Source organism: Muscardinus avellanarius (assembly GCF_963383645.1).
Source record: "Muscardinus avellanarius genome assembly, chromosome: 1".
NCBI classification, from domain to species: domain Eukaryota; kingdom Metazoa; phylum Chordata; class Mammalia; order Rodentia; family Gliridae; genus Muscardinus; species Muscardinus avellanarius.
In genome coordinates, this window is record NC_137786.1 from 183,837,195 (window position 1) to 183,852,639 (window position 15,445).

The following is a 15,445-nucleotide window of genomic DNA, read 5'->3' on the forward strand; positions in this document are numbered from 1 at the left end:
ATGATAGCCGCAGCGAGCCCCGAGTTGGTTAAAGGTCCGCCGAGTTCTCTACATAACTTCATCCATACTTCTAAACCTTTACTTTTATATGGATTTATAGCTTGTTTGCATTCAGTATTACATTGTTCGAAAATAAGCTGTTTAACAAGTGGCATGGCTGCATCGACATCCCCGAATATTCGTCCAGCAGCTTCTACCATCCTAGCCACAAAATCAGAAAAAGGCTCAGTGGGACCTTGAATTATCTTAGTAAGATTGCCTGACACCTCCCCTTTATTAGGCAAACTTTTCCATGCCCTGGTGGCCAAATTGTTTATCTGATCATACACTTGTTGAGGGTAACAGGTCTGGTTGTTAGCAAATTGTCCCTGTCCCAAAAGCATATCCAAATTCCAGGCAGGTTGTCCTGCGGCCTGATTCACCGCTGCTTGCTCTGCTGCGAACTCAATAAGGAAAGCCTTCCAATCTAAATACTGTCCTGGGGTCAAAGCCGCTCGGGCCAAGTTCTGCCAATCTCCAGGGGTCATGGCATACCTGTAAATGCTTTCTAAGGTGGCTACGGTGTATGCAGCATTGGTACCATAAGTCCACACGGACTCAGCAATATGTTTTACAAGCTTATAATCTAAAGGCTCATGATACCGAGGTCCTCCTCCTTGTGGTTGAAACACGGGGAAAGCCTGTCTGGATAGTAACATTTCCGGCTCACGCCATACCTTTTCATTAAAGGAGCGGCCTCCGCTTTGTCCTGGAGCTGAGGGATTATAGGGCGGAGGAACAGAGCCCTGCGAGGGGCCCGTAGCTAGGGTTAATCTGCTGACTTCCTCCTCTATTGCCGCAAGTTCCTCGTCCGAGTCCCCCTCCCCTTCAGAGCCTAGTTCACTAGCTGGGTGAGAGGAAGTGGACCGTTCCTCTTTTAACAGATCAAGTGCCACTTGTCCCTCTCGCACTAGCGGTTTGTAGTATTTCTGCTCCAAACATGCCCTGACGAGGCGCCACAAAGGATAAGTTCCTCCCGTGACTTGATTGTTTTTCTCTGCCCTTTTAATATCCTTCCCTAACTTATCCCAACTTGCCAGGGTCAAGTTTCCTGATACTGCAAACCAAGGGGCCACCTCATCCACTTGGCTCAAAAAACCCTGAATAGTCTTATCCCTAAGTTTTAACCCCTTTCCGTTTAATAAGGCTTTTAAAGCCTTTTGTATTGGATGAGATGGATTATTTCCCATACCTATTCAGCCTCAGGTCCAGCCTGAGAGTATACTACCCTATAAATCCTCCCCTCAAAGGAGCTCCCCTTCGTCCTCAAACGGAGTTGGGAAAGAACAATCTTATGATCCTCTACTTTGTAGAGCCTCCCTCTTCACAGGAGAACTTACCAGCCGGCTGCCCTGGAAAGTCCAAAGTTCTGACCGTCTCGTTGAGAGAGATTCCCCGTACGGGCCACCACTTGCCGCTTTCAAGCACGACACCGGAGACGATCTTCTTCGGACTCTTTATTATCCCAGGCTCTTACATACTCTTCTCCTCTCCGCTCCCCGCTCCCCGCTTATATATCCCAAGCAGCCAATCAGCACTTAGATCACTCGCTCCATGCAAAATTAGCTCATTAGTGGTATGTAGTGTTCCCGTGCGCCCCATGCTCCGGTTACCGGACTTCCTGAAAGTTGTTTACTGCTTAATGGGCCTCACAGAGCTTCCGCTCGGCGCTATTTTTAGGTCTTCGAGCTAGCAGGCAATGGGTGGGGCTCTTCACAGGATACAAACTTTTGTAGACATACATGCACACCTCACCCAGTCAGCCCCCACCCCATTCCCTCCCCATCCCTCCTTCCCATACTTGGCTTAGTGGTTGACATCTGGTATTATAGCAATATATCCAAAATTAAAAATGATAATCTCACATAACAGTTTCATTTGTCTGATACCAAGCTTTTGATGACTTAAAGATAACATTTCAATATTTCCTTTTGCTTTCTTTCTTACCAGAGAATATTTTTCTTCTATTTTTTTAGGTGAAACTATCATATATTTATATATTTATTTTTCAGAAAAAAATCTATCCTAATATGGAATATGGATTCTAGATACCCAAAACGATCTTGAAAAAGAACAAAGCTAGAAGATATATATTTTCTGATTTCAAACCATATAAAGCTACAATAATTGAAGCAGTGTAGTACTGTTCTAAAGGCAGATATATAAACCATTGGAGTTAAATACAAGCCTAGAGCTAAATTCTTCCCTATATTATCAAGTTATTTTTGACAAGGTTTCCACGAACATTTGGTGGTAGAAATAATAATCTTATAACTAAATATTGTTGAAAAATAATAATTACATGGAAAAGAATAAAATTGGACCCTTACCTAATCCCATATACAAGTATTAACTCAAAATAGATAAAAGACCTAAATATAAATCTTAAGACTATAAACTTTTAGAAGAAAATCTGGGTCATAAAACCTCACAACATTGAAATTGGCAGTGATTTCTTGGATATGATTTCAATTGCACAGGCAAGAGAAGAGTATACAAACTCCCTAAAAAATAAAAAATATTGTATATCCAAAGACAATGTAAACAGAGTTAAAAGTTACTAATAGAATTGGATAAAATATTTCCAAATGCTATATATGAAGGTATATTAATATTCCAACTAGAAATCCTAAAAATTAACAACAATAAAGGCAAACAATACCATTTAGAGATAGGTAAAAGACCAATCATAAATAATGAATCTCCACAGATAACCAATCTTAGTTGTCTGTTGGATGGAAAATCTTGTTTCTCTAGTTCTGGTGTGTGTTACCTATTTCTTCTTTGTAGTTAATCTCTTTGAGTATTTTCTCTAGCGTTGGTTTTGAAGACATAAATTCCTTCAGTTTCTGTTTGTCATGGAAGCTTCTTATTTTTCCATCTAATTTGATAGAAAGTTTTGCTGGGTAGGAAATTTTTGGCTGGAAGTTGTTTTCTTTCAGAGTTTGGAATATGTTACTCCAAGCCCTTCTGGCTCTCATGACTTGGTTTGGGAAGTCTGGAGTGATTCTAATTGGTTTGCCTCTGAATGTCACTTGGCCCTTTGTTTTTGTTGCCTTTAAGATTCTCTGCTTGGCTTCCACATTGGTCATTTTGACAATTATGTGGCGTGGGGATCCTCTTCTCCGATCCTGTCTGAAGGGAGTTCTATAAGTTTCCTGGACCTGTGTATCAACCTCTTGCTCTATGTTTGGAAAATTTTCTGCTATTACTTCCTTGAAGAGATTGTTGATCCCTTTGGTTTCACCTTCTTTTCCCTCCTCTATTCCAATTATTCTTAGGTTAGCTCTCTTTAAATGGGCCCATATTTCTTCAATGTCAGATTCCTGCTGTTGGATATTTTTTTCTAGATTAGAAACTATTTGTTCATTTTTGGAATGATCATCTTCTAAGAGCGAGATTCTGTTCTCCATGTGGTCTAATCGGTTGTTTGTGCTTTGAATTGAGGCCTTTACTTCATTAATTGCATCCTTTATCTCTTTTGGGCTCTCTCTGAGTTCTTTTTGAAGCACCTCTATTATTTCTACAGTTATTTTCCTGATTTGATCTTCTAGAAATCTCTGATTTTCTGTTTTATCAGGTTCTGATGTTGTGGGGTTGTGCACATTCATTACTTCAGTGTTATTCCTCTTTCCCATGATTTCGGAGGTTTGTGCCTTCTCTGGGTTCTTCCCTTGGGTCACTATGGCTTCACTTAAGGTGCTCTGGATCTCGAGTCTGTTGTATCTCAGACCCCACTACTCCTTTACTGGGTTGTATCACAGAGTCTCCAACCCAGGGAGTCGATAGAGGCTGCTTTAAACTATGGGGGATGCCAGGTTGCACGTTCTCCTATGGTGTGATATCTCTGCCACCACCACTCCCCCACTGGGTCAAGTCCCAGGGAGTACAGTACTGGGATTTCTCCTCTGTGGCCTGCAATTTGACTCACTGTTCTTGAGTTCGCAGATGTAGCTGTACTGGACTCGGTGAATTCGCTGCTGCTGCCGCCGGTGGCAATATGGCGCCGCTGCTATGCCCTCGGTCGTGAGGCTGGCTTATTTCTTCTTGGTTTTGAGTTCCACTCTGAGTCCCTGCAGCATGTGCTGAGCTCAGCCACTGGGAGCTTTAGATGTTCCCTGCGCTGAAAAATCCCGCCTGGCTGTTCTGCAGCGGCTCACCTCGGCTTGCTGTAGCCGTCCGGTGAATTCGCCGCTGCCGCCGGCAATATGGTGCTGCTGCCGCGTCCTCGGGCGTGAGGCCGGTGTATCTCCTCTGTGGCTCTGAGCTCTGTTCTCAGTCCGCTTTCTCTCTGGAGCCTGGTGATTTTTTTGTTTCTCTGGTGATGGTGTTTTCTGGCTATGAAAGGTGCTGATTTTGTGGTACTGGAGACTGGTTGTTAGCGGGGCTCTTAAGCCCCGCTTTTCTCGGTCGCCATCTTCCCGGAAGTCCTATGCACAACTTCTGATGGCCTCGTGTGCCTTCAGAATGAAATCCAAATCCCTTAACTATGACAGAAAAAACTCACAATTTGGCCCTTGTCAACTTCTCTTATTCTCAGAACTCTGAGCTCAAGACTCTGTTTCTTGGGTTTTTTGTTTGTTTGTTTGTTTATTATTTTGTTTTGTTCCTTTTGCCTGGAATGCCCTTCTTCATCTAGATGATTTAAAAAAAAAAAAAAAAACTTTTCAAGTTGTTTCTTTGCCGAGAATGGCGGTACATGCTTATAATTCCAGTATTTGGGAAGCCAAGACTAGAGGATCACAGGTTCACCACCAGCCTCAGTAACTTAGTGAGGCCCTGTTTCAAATTAAAAAAACAAAATAGGGCTGGTTGTATATTTCAGAGGTAGAATGCCCCTAGATTTAATCCCCAGTATATATATTTGAACCTAGGGGCAAGTATGTATGTATGTATGTATGTATGTATGTATGTGTTATACACATACATGCTTGCCCCCTCAAATTAACCAAGGAAATCAAGATTGGTTTAATATCTAAAAGCCAAATAATATAAAATGCCATATCAATAAAGGACAAAACTCAAATTCCTTCAATATACACAGAAAAAGCATTTGACAAAATTCAACACGCTACTCAAGACTAAAAACACTCAATAAATTATAAATACAAGGGAACTTCCTCAACCTGACAAAGAGCAGCTATAACCATCCCTCTTCCATAGCACTATACCTAATGGTATAAAAGCTTTCCTCTTACCATTAGAAATAAGAAGCGATGCTTGCTCTTACTACAATTCAACACTGTACTGAAGGGTCTAGCTAGGGTACTTAAGCAAGAAGAAAAGAAAATAGTTGTGTTTTCTCTCATATGTGGAAGCTAGGTAGAAACTGAGAAACAAAAAAAGACCTCAGATAGAGAAGCAGAGACTTCAGTGGAGGGGGTTTAGGGAGGAAGGAAGGGGGACAGATGTCAAGAAGGCAGCAGCTGAAATAATGCTATGTGCACATAGGAAGTTACCAGTGCCAATTTCAATGACATGTACAGAAGAGGGAAGGGAGGGTGGGATCTGGAGGGAAATGCTCCAAGTGATGTATGCACATGTATTCTTATTACTCTATATCTGAGTATGATGTATAATTACAATAGACCAATAAATGCATCTATAAAAAAGAAACAAAAGACATGTAGATCAGAAAGTAGTATGTGTATCTGCAGACAATATGATCAAAGAATACATTCAGCTAAGTGTCAGAATATAATATCAATATACAAAAATAGGTTTCTATATACTATCAAGGAACAACCTGAAAATAAAAATAATTCAATTTATAATGGTGCCAAAAAAATAAAACATTTACAAATACATTTAACAAATATGACTTGGCCAATGAAAACTAAAATTTCTTTTTTCTTTCTTTTTTTTCCTTTTTTTTAAACATTATTGTAGATGACGGAAGGGCATTCTACCTCCAAGCTATACCACCCGTCTTATTTTTTTAGTTTTTCATTTTTTTGAAACAGGGTCTCACTGCATGTGAAGGGCCTCACTAAGTAGCTGAAACTGCGATCCTCCAATCTCTGCCTCCCAAATACTGGGATTACAAGTGTGACTATGCCTGGCCCTAAAAATTTATTTAAAAGAAAGAGACCTAAATAAATAAGAAATCCTGCATTTATTGATTGAAAACCTTAATACTGGTAAGATGGCAATAGCCCCAAATTGACTCAATGCAATCTATTAAAATCCCAGCTATCCAGGCGTGGTGGTGCACACTTGTAATCCAAGTACTTGGGAAGCTGAGACCAGAGGACTACAGGTTTGCAGTCAACCTCAGCTACTTAGTGAAGCCCCATGCAACTTAGTGAAACCCTGTTTCAAAATAAAGAATACAAAATAAGACTGGTGGTGTAGTTCAGAGGTAGAATGCCCCTGCATTCCATCCCCAGTATCACAGGATGGATGGATGGATGGATGGATGGATGGATGGATGGATGAATGGATGGATAGATAGATATCCCCGCTGGCTTTTTTCCTCAGAAGTCAATAAATTGATCCTAAAATTAATCCTGGAATTCTGTGTCAAAGGACCCAGAATAACCAAAACAATGTGCAAAATACAAAAGTTGGAAGATTCCTATTTCATGATTTCAAAATTTACTACAAAGCTCCAGGAATCAAGACAGTAGAGTACTAGTGTAAGGATAGGTATATAGATTAATAATAGAACAGAATTAAAAGTCCAGATATAACTCTCACATTTAGAGTCAAATGAATTTCAAAAAAGATACCAAAACAATTCAATGAAAAAAAAATCTTTTCAACAAATGGTATTGTAACACATGTATGAGCCACATGAAGCTGAACTCTTACATTATATATTAAAACTAACTTAAAAGGTTCAAAGAAGCCTGGCATTGTGTCTCATGCTTGTAATCCCAGTACTTGGGAGGCTGAGACAGGAGGATTGCAAGTTCACAGCCAGCCTCTGCAACCTGTGAGGCCCCTGCAACTTACTGAGACCCTGTTTCAAAATAAAGAATAAAACAGGGCTGTAAGTGTAGCTCAGAGGTAGAATGCCCCTGGGTTCAATCCCTCATACTGCAATAAACTATAAAACTTGAAGACACAGGCATAAATCTTCATGAACTTAGATTTGACAACAATTTGTCTTAGATATGACACTAATAGCAGAAGCAACAAAAGAAAAAATGGGATAAATTAAACTTCATCAAAATTTAAAATTTTCTCCTTCAAAGGAAATCATCAGGAGAATGAAGACAAGCTAGGTGTGGTGGTGCAAGCCAATATTCACAGTACTCAGGAGGCTGAGACAGGAGTATCACAGGTTCAAGATCAGCCTCAGCAACTTGGTGAGACTCTCAGCAATCTAGTGATACCCTGCTTCAAAAATAAAATAAAATAAAGGGCCGGTGGTGTACCTCTGAGGTAAAATGCCTGTGAGTTCAATTTCTAGTATTACAGAAGACAACCCAATGAATGAAAACCATATCTAATAATAGACTAGCATCTAGACTATATAAAGAACTCATACACCAACAAAAAATAAAGAACTCAAAAATAAAAAATAAAGAGGACAAATGATTTAAATGTTTCTGCAGAGAAGATATATAAAACACACAAACACAAAAGATGCTTAACATCATTAGTCATCAGAAATACAAATGAAACCATAATGAGCTACTTCATATCATTAGAATGGTTATAATAAAAGACAGATAACAAGTTCTGGAAAAATCTCACCCGTTTATGAAAAACAGCTGCAAGGAGCTAGAAGACTGAAAGATCAAGGCCTGCACAGAGTGCCATTTACTTTGGGACTTGCTGACAGAAGCATGGCCAAGGGCAGCAGCAAGATCAGTGAATTCCCATGATTTATTTGCGGCATAGAAAGAGGGCTTATATAGTGGTCAGGACAAAAGTGATATTCGTCCAAGCAAGAAGCTCCTGGTTTATCTCAAGCTAGTATCAAAGATGTCAGACATATTCCTAATGCTGACAGCACCAGGCTCTGCTCACAAAGTTTCACATACCATTCTAATGGTTTTGTTTATTTACAGTATGCTTGGAAACTATGCGGAGGGTTATAATCACTAACTAGGGGCAATTGTGGTAGTTATGACTCAAGATAGCTGCATTCAATCAATCTAGGTCCCTATAATTAACAAGATGTAGAGAAACTGGAACCTTCTTATACTGGTGGTGAGAATGTAAAATGGTAAAACTGTATTGGAAAGTACTCTGGCAGCTCCTTAAAGTGTTAAACATAAGCCAGGTATGGTGGCACACACTTTTAAACCCAGTACTTGAGAGGCTAAGACAGAAAGATCACATGTTCATGGCCAGCCTCAACAACTTAATTAGGGCCTCCACAATTTAGTGAAACCCTGTTTCCAAATAAAAAATAAAATAGGGCTGAGATGTAGCTCAGAGGTAGAATGTCTCTGGGTTCCATCCCAGAACCATACACACACACACACACACAAAGTTAAACATTGATTAACCATTATCTCCCAGAAATTTCTTCTTAGTTCCAGTCACATTGGAATGCTCACATTTTCTAAATAAATACATCTAAGAGAAGTGAAACTGTAATTCCACATAAGAATCTGTAAACATTAGTGGCATTATTCATAATTCTAAAAGGCAAAAAATACTATGTCCCAAAACTGATAGATAAAATGTGGTATACACACACAATGGAGTGTTATTCAGCCAGAAAAAGAATGAAGTACTGATACATGGTACAATATAAACGAACCTTGAAAACATTATGGTAAGTTAAAGAAGATAGTTACAAAAAAAATTAGAGGCAAATCTATAGGGCAGAAAGTGGACCAGGGCTGGAGATGGAGATGGGGTGGGGGGAGCACACTGGGGAGTGATGGTCAAAAAGCAAAGAGAATCTTTGAGGAAGATGCAATGTTCTAAGATCAATTGCTATAACGACCGCACGACTCTGAGCATACTAAAAAAAAACACCGACTCATACGATTTAAATAGGCAAAACTGGGAGCCAGGCACAATGGAGGACATCTGTAATCCAACACTTGGGAGGCTGAGACAGGAAGACTGCAGGTTTGAGGTCAGGCTCAGCAACTTAGTGAGACTCTTTCCAAATAAAAAATAAAATAGGGCTGCGGTGTAGTTCAGAGGTAGAATACCCCTGGGATCAATCCCAGTACCACAAAAAGTAAACAAATAGGCAAATTGCATGACATTGTGAATTAAATCTCAAAAATGCTGTTACCAAAAAATAATAATGCTTTCTTCCTCTCTGAAATCTTTATTAAGCCCCAATAAAAATGACCATTACATATATGTGTTTTAACTCTTCCCTGGGTGAACTTGAGTACCTACAACACTCTTAATCTGTTGACATGTCTGTTTTCCTCTACAAAACTGTGAGTTCCTCAAGATAGGGATTTGACTCAGTTTTCTCAGAATGCAGTGTCTGTACACTGTGTGATAGGATGCATCATAAACATTTATTAAGACTATCATAAAAGCTACCAGGTGATCAGGTAGGGAGAGGGCTGTTTTTCACACACAGCGGGCAAAAAGGGCAGTATAATAACATAAAGTTTAAAAATTTCCAAATAATTAGAGCTGTCCCTTCCTTCAAAGCAGGGATTCCTGGGCTCTATGAATTCTCTATTTTATTTTTTTATTTTTTTTATTTTGCAGTACTGAGGATGGAACCCAGGGTCATTCTACCTTCGAGCTACACCCCCAGCCCTATTTTTTATTCTTTATTTTAAAACAGAGCTCACTGAGTTGCAAAGGGCCTCACTAAGTAGCTGAGGTAGTCTGTGACTCAGATCCTCCTGCCTCAGCCTCCCGAATGCTGATATTACAAGCGTGCGCCATCACGCCTGGCTCGGAATTCTCTAAACTTATACTAAAAATTGGGGTATATATATAAGTGGTATGCACATTTTTCTAGAGAGAAAACGTAGATTTTGTCAGATTCTATGTGACACCCCCCCAGCATAAAAGATTGGGATTCACTGCTTTTAAAATGTTAATGTACCAGGGGAGGGAATGTAGTTAGCAGACTTGAGGTAGAACACATCATTCAAGGCCATTTTTTGCCCACATGACACATACACAAGGAGAATTACAATCCTACGAACTTTGTAATCTTAAAATTATTCATTTGGAAGCTCTTACTGACTGCTCATTATATGCCAGGTGCTAGTAATAAGCAAGTCAAATAGTCTCTACCCTTGTGGAGTTTACATTCTAGAAGGTGGAGATGCTAGAGAAACTAACAAAAAAATGTTTTCATTTCACACATAAAGCCCGCAATGGAGAGAATAAAACATGGCCGAATAGGGAACGATAGGGAAAAAGAGTCATTCTCATTGGGGCACCCGGGTAAGTCTAAGGAGGTAACTTCTAAGCACATACTTGAATGATGAAAGGAAGCCGAGGAAGAGCCCTTCAGGAATCGAGTGAACAGAATATGCAAAGATGCTAAGATTATAACATGGAATGCCAGCACTGGGGTCTCAGACGAAGGAGCTGCATCTAATTTCTACTCTGTGCACTCTAAGACATTAGCACAGTGTTCCAACTCACATTCAGTAGTATTTGTTTAAGGTAATTCACCATACTGGGAATTCAACTCCCCCCCCCCAAAAAAAAACTGTTTTAGAAGAATCTTCACTGCTCCAGATCATCATGAATTTACTCTTCTTGAAGACTGGCAGTATTATTAAAGTGAGTCAAGCCTTTTGGACTCTGCAATAAGGCAGAGGCAGAAAAAAACACAAAGATTATCAAACAAATTCTGTGGACAAAATAATGTGTTTAACTTGCCCTTCATCCCTAGAGCTTGGTGCTCTACATGTACGGTATTTACAATCTTATTTAGAAGAAAGAGGATTACAGGTCAAAAGGAGCTATCCAGCTGGGCGTGGTAGCACACACTTGTAATTCCAGCACTTGGGAGGCTGAGGCAGGAGGACTGCACAGGTTCAAAGCCAGCCTCGGCTACTTAGTGAGGCTCTCAGCAACTTAGTTAGACCCTGTTTCCAAATAAAGTATAAAAATAGGTCTGATAATATAGCCCGGAGGTAGAAAAGCCCCTGCTTCCACCCTCAGTACAACAGTTAAAAAAAAAAAAAAAAAGGAGCTGTCCAGCAATCAAGTTGAACCTTAGAGAAAGTGTTCAGAAACCTGAGCCCATGTCTCCAGGATGTTACAGGAATAATTTACAAGAGAAACTTACCCGCAAAACCTTATGCCCTACACGTAATTATTCTGCTTCCTCTCCCAGCCTTCAGCACCCATGCTTTTGCACTGATTCTTGTAAAAGCTGCCCCTCCCCGCTGTGAATCAAAGGGGCAGATTTTTAAACATCACAATCATGCCAATAACAAAGAAGAGATAAAACGCTTAAAGAAGGGGAACTCAGTATTTTGTTCCTCTCCACCTCAGGAACTAAAACTGAAGTTTATTAAAATCTTCAAGCTACCTTTCAAAAGCCACAGAGAGCCTGAAGCAGGGAGCGCTCAGCACTCAGCTGAAACTGCAGACCTTTGTGAACCAAGGCGAGCACCACCGATCCCGACTGACTTTATTTCCTACAAAAGCATGCCAGAAAACACAGCTGAACACCCTTACAGAGGGGAAGCCGCAGGGGTTGGGGCCAGGGGCTGGAGCCCCGGGCAGGGTCCTCACCTTCGGGGGCCGGCGGCGGCTCCGGCCGCTTCCCGCGGGACAGGAAGGCCTTGGGCAGCAGCAGCGACACGGCCAGGACGAGCCCCGAGGCCAAGGCCACCCTCTGCACCGCCGAGTACGCCATGGCTGCTCGCTGCGCCGCTCCCGGTGGCCGCAGGTGCGGGCTCCAGGCGCCTCGAGAACCGGGACCGGAAGCGGAAACGGAAACGGAACCGGAACACGCGCCCGCTCCCGTGCTATCCGCCGGCTGCGCGGACGGCGCCGCGCGAGGGACAAGGTGCCCGAGGCGCAGGAGCCGCCCCCGCCCGCGGTCCTACGCTGAGCCCCCGCGGGGTCGCCGGGTCTGATGCCCGCGCCCTCCCCTGCATACCAGTGCAAACTCCTGCTTCCCTCCGCCTCCCCACGTCCGCCTGCCGCGGGCTCCTGTGCTTCCGAGCCTAAACCTCGGGCCGCTTTGCCCTTCCGTCCATCCTCACTGACCGCCACCGCTCACCCACACCCCTAAATCACACCATCTATTTCCTCCTTATCCCCACCGAACTCGCTGTCCGCTGCCTTCCTCTCCTGCACCTGCAGCCAAAGGTGGCAATACTAAAACGCAGGACTAATTGATTATCTCTCTCCACAGCTTAAAACCTTTCAATAATTCCCCTTTCAGAACAACATTCAGGTGACTGTGACCTGTTTCCATAAGAAACTTTCCTCGTCCTTTTTTTTTTTTTTTTTTTTTTTCTGGAAAAGTCCTGATGTCGTCTTCACCTGTCCAAAAACAACAACAACAAAAACAAACAAACAAAAATTTTCAAGGAACAGTTTAAAATAGCTACTCTGGTGAAACTTTTTCAATCGGCCTATTCATCCACTACAGAATCTCCATTCTTTGTTATTGTTTTTACGCATTCACCTAACATTCTTTTGTTTTTAACTAAGTATCAAACCCTGAACTTGGCACTACTACTGATGGATAAAATGGGCTCCCTTGTGGCACATATAGGTATCTAAACAAGAAAATTCAGGAAAGAGTCTGGACTCTGGGGCAGTCAGCTCAACTGGAAAGTCAGGGAAAGCTCTCTAGAATGAAATTTAGTACCTTTAATAGGCAAACAGTGGGAAGAGTTAGAAGGGTATTTCCAGGAAACAAATCTAAGGTATGAAAGCTCTAAGCTCCCTGTTGTGTTCAGAAAATTATTAGTAATTTATTTTTTTAATTTTTTATTGGTGCACTGTATTCATACATCATAATAGGATAAAAACTCGTGTAGACATGCATGCACACATCAACCAATTAGCCCCTACCCATCCCCACACCATTCCCTCCCCATCCCTCCTTCCCATGCTTGGCTTAGTGGTTGACATCTAATATTATAGCAATTTATCCAAAATTAACAATGATAATTTCACATAACAGATTCATTTGTCTGATATCAAACTTTTGATCACTTAGAGATAACATTTCAGTATTTCCTTTTGCTTTCGTTACTAGAGGATATATTTTTCTTTTTTTTTTTAAGGTAAGACTATAGTACTTTTTTTTCAGAAAAAATATATCCTAACATGAAATATGAACTCTAAATACCCAAAACAATCTAGGAAAAGAGATTGTTTTCCTTTATTTCTTTTAGACTCTCTCTAAATTCTTTTTGAAAGTCCTGTATTATTTCTACAGTTATATTCCTGATTTGATCTTCTGGAGATCTCTGAATTTCTGTGTTATCAGGTTCTGATAATATGGGGTTGTGGGCTAGAAGATATACATTTTCTTATTTCAAACCTTATAGAGCTACAATAATTGAAACAGTATAGTACTGCTATAAAGGCAGATATATATAAACCAGTAAAGTAAAATAAAAAGCCTAGAAATAAATTCTTCGATGTATGGTCAAGTTATTTTTGACAAAGTTTCCAAGAACATTGGGTGAAGGAAATGATAATCTTTTCACTAAATAGTGTTGAAAAATAATAATTACATGAAAAGAATAAAATTGGACCCTTACCTAACACCATATACAAATATTAACTCAAAATAGATAAAAGACCTAAATGTAAATCTTAAGGCTATAAACTTTTAGAAGAAATCCTGGGTCATAAAACTTCACAACATTGAAATTGGAAGTGATTTCTTGGATATGATTTCAAAGGCACAGACAACAAAAGAATAAACAAACTCCCTAAAAAATAAAAAAAAATTGTACATCCAAAGACAATGTAAACAGAGTTAAAAGTTACTGATAGAATGGGATAAAATATTTCCAAATGCTATATCTGAAGGTATATTAATATTCCAAATAGAGATCCTAAAAATTAGCAACAATAAAAGCAAACAATACAATTTAGAAATACAGTTTAGAAATAGGTAAAAGACTGAAATAAATAATGAATCTCCAAAGATTTTAACCTATAAACACATGAATATATTCTTCTTTGCTTAGTTGTCTGCTGGATGGAAAATCTTGTTTCTCGGGTTCTGGTGTGTGTTACCTATTTCTTCTTTGTAGTTATCTCTTTGAGTATTTTCTCTAGCGCTGGTTTTGAAGACATAAATTCCTTCAGTTTCTGTTTGTCATGGAAGCTTCTTATTTCCCCCATCTAATTTGATAGATAGTTTTGCTGGGTAGGAAATTTTTGGCTGGAAGTTGTTTTCTTTCAGAGTTTGGAATATGTTACTCCAGGCCCTTCTGGCTCTTATGACTTGGTTTGGGAAGTCTGGAGTGATTCTAATTCATTTGCCTCTGAATGTCACTTGGCCTTTTGTTTTTGTTGCCTTTAAGATTCTCTGCTTGGCTTCCACGTTGGTCATTTTGACAATTATGTGGTGTGGGGATCCTCTTCTCTGATACTGTCTAAAGGGAGTTCTATAAGTTTCCTGGACCTGTGTATTGACCTCTTGCTTTATGTTTGGAAAATTTTCTGCTATTCTTTCTTTGAAGAGATTATTGATCCCTTTGGTTTCACCTTGTTTTCCCTCCTCTATTCCAATTATTTTTAGGTTAGCTCTCTTAAAATGGGCCCATATTTCTTCAATGTCAGATTCCTGCTGTCGGATTTTTTTTCTAAGTTAGAAATTATGCATTCGTTTTTGGAGCGATCATCTTCTAGGAGTGAGATTCTATTCTCCATGTGGTCTAATCGATTGTTTATACTTTGAATTGAGGCCTTTACCTCAATGATTGCTTCCTTTATTTCTTTTAGACTCTCTCTAAATTCTTTTCAAAAGTCCTGTATTATTTCTACAGTTATTTTCCTGATTTGATCTTCTGGAGATCTCTGAATTTCTGTGTTATCAGGTTCTGATAATATGGGGTTGTGGGCATTCATTGCTCTATTGTTGTTCCTCTTTCTCATGATTTCAGAATTTTGTGTCTTCCCTGGGTCACTACAACTTCACTTAGGGTGCTATGTATCTTGGTTCTGTGGTAATCTCAGCCGCCACTACTCCTTTACTGGGTTGTATCGCAAAGTCTCATGCCCAGGTAGTTAATCGAGGCTGCATGAGACTGTGGGGGTGCCAGGCTGGGCATTTTCCCACGGGGAGCTGTGACTAGGGTGTGGTATCTCTGCCGCCGCTACTCCTTCACTGGGTTGGGCTACAACATATCCAACCCAAGGAGATTATCGAAGCTGCGCAAGTCCCTGGGAGTGCAGTACAGAGATTTCTCCTTTAGGGGCCGCAATTTCACTCATGGTTAGTGTGTGCACAGATCTGGAGCTGTGGCAGGGCACGGTGGACTCGCTGTCTCTGTTGACAATATGGCACTGC

General features: G+C 40.5%; 1 protein-coding gene across 4 annotated transcripts in view; it reads right to left on the bottom strand.

Moving 5' to 3' along the window:
* The window catches only part of RIC3 (RIC3 acetylcholine receptor chaperone), a gene marked incomplete at both ends in the record, with an annotated part of 51,340 nt that extends 39,528 nt beyond the window's left edge, over nucleotides 1–11,812 (bottom strand). For all 4 annotated transcript variants that reach the window (XM_080707380.1, XM_080707379.1, XM_080707378.1 and 1 more), the window contains one exon: nucleotides 11,689–11,812. In XM_080707380.1, the coding sequence (XP_080563506.1) occupies nucleotides 11,689–11,812 (124 nt within the window). The remainder of the gene's footprint in view (nucleotides 1–11,688) is intronic.
* Nucleotides 11,813–15,445: the final 3,633 nt, after the last annotated feature.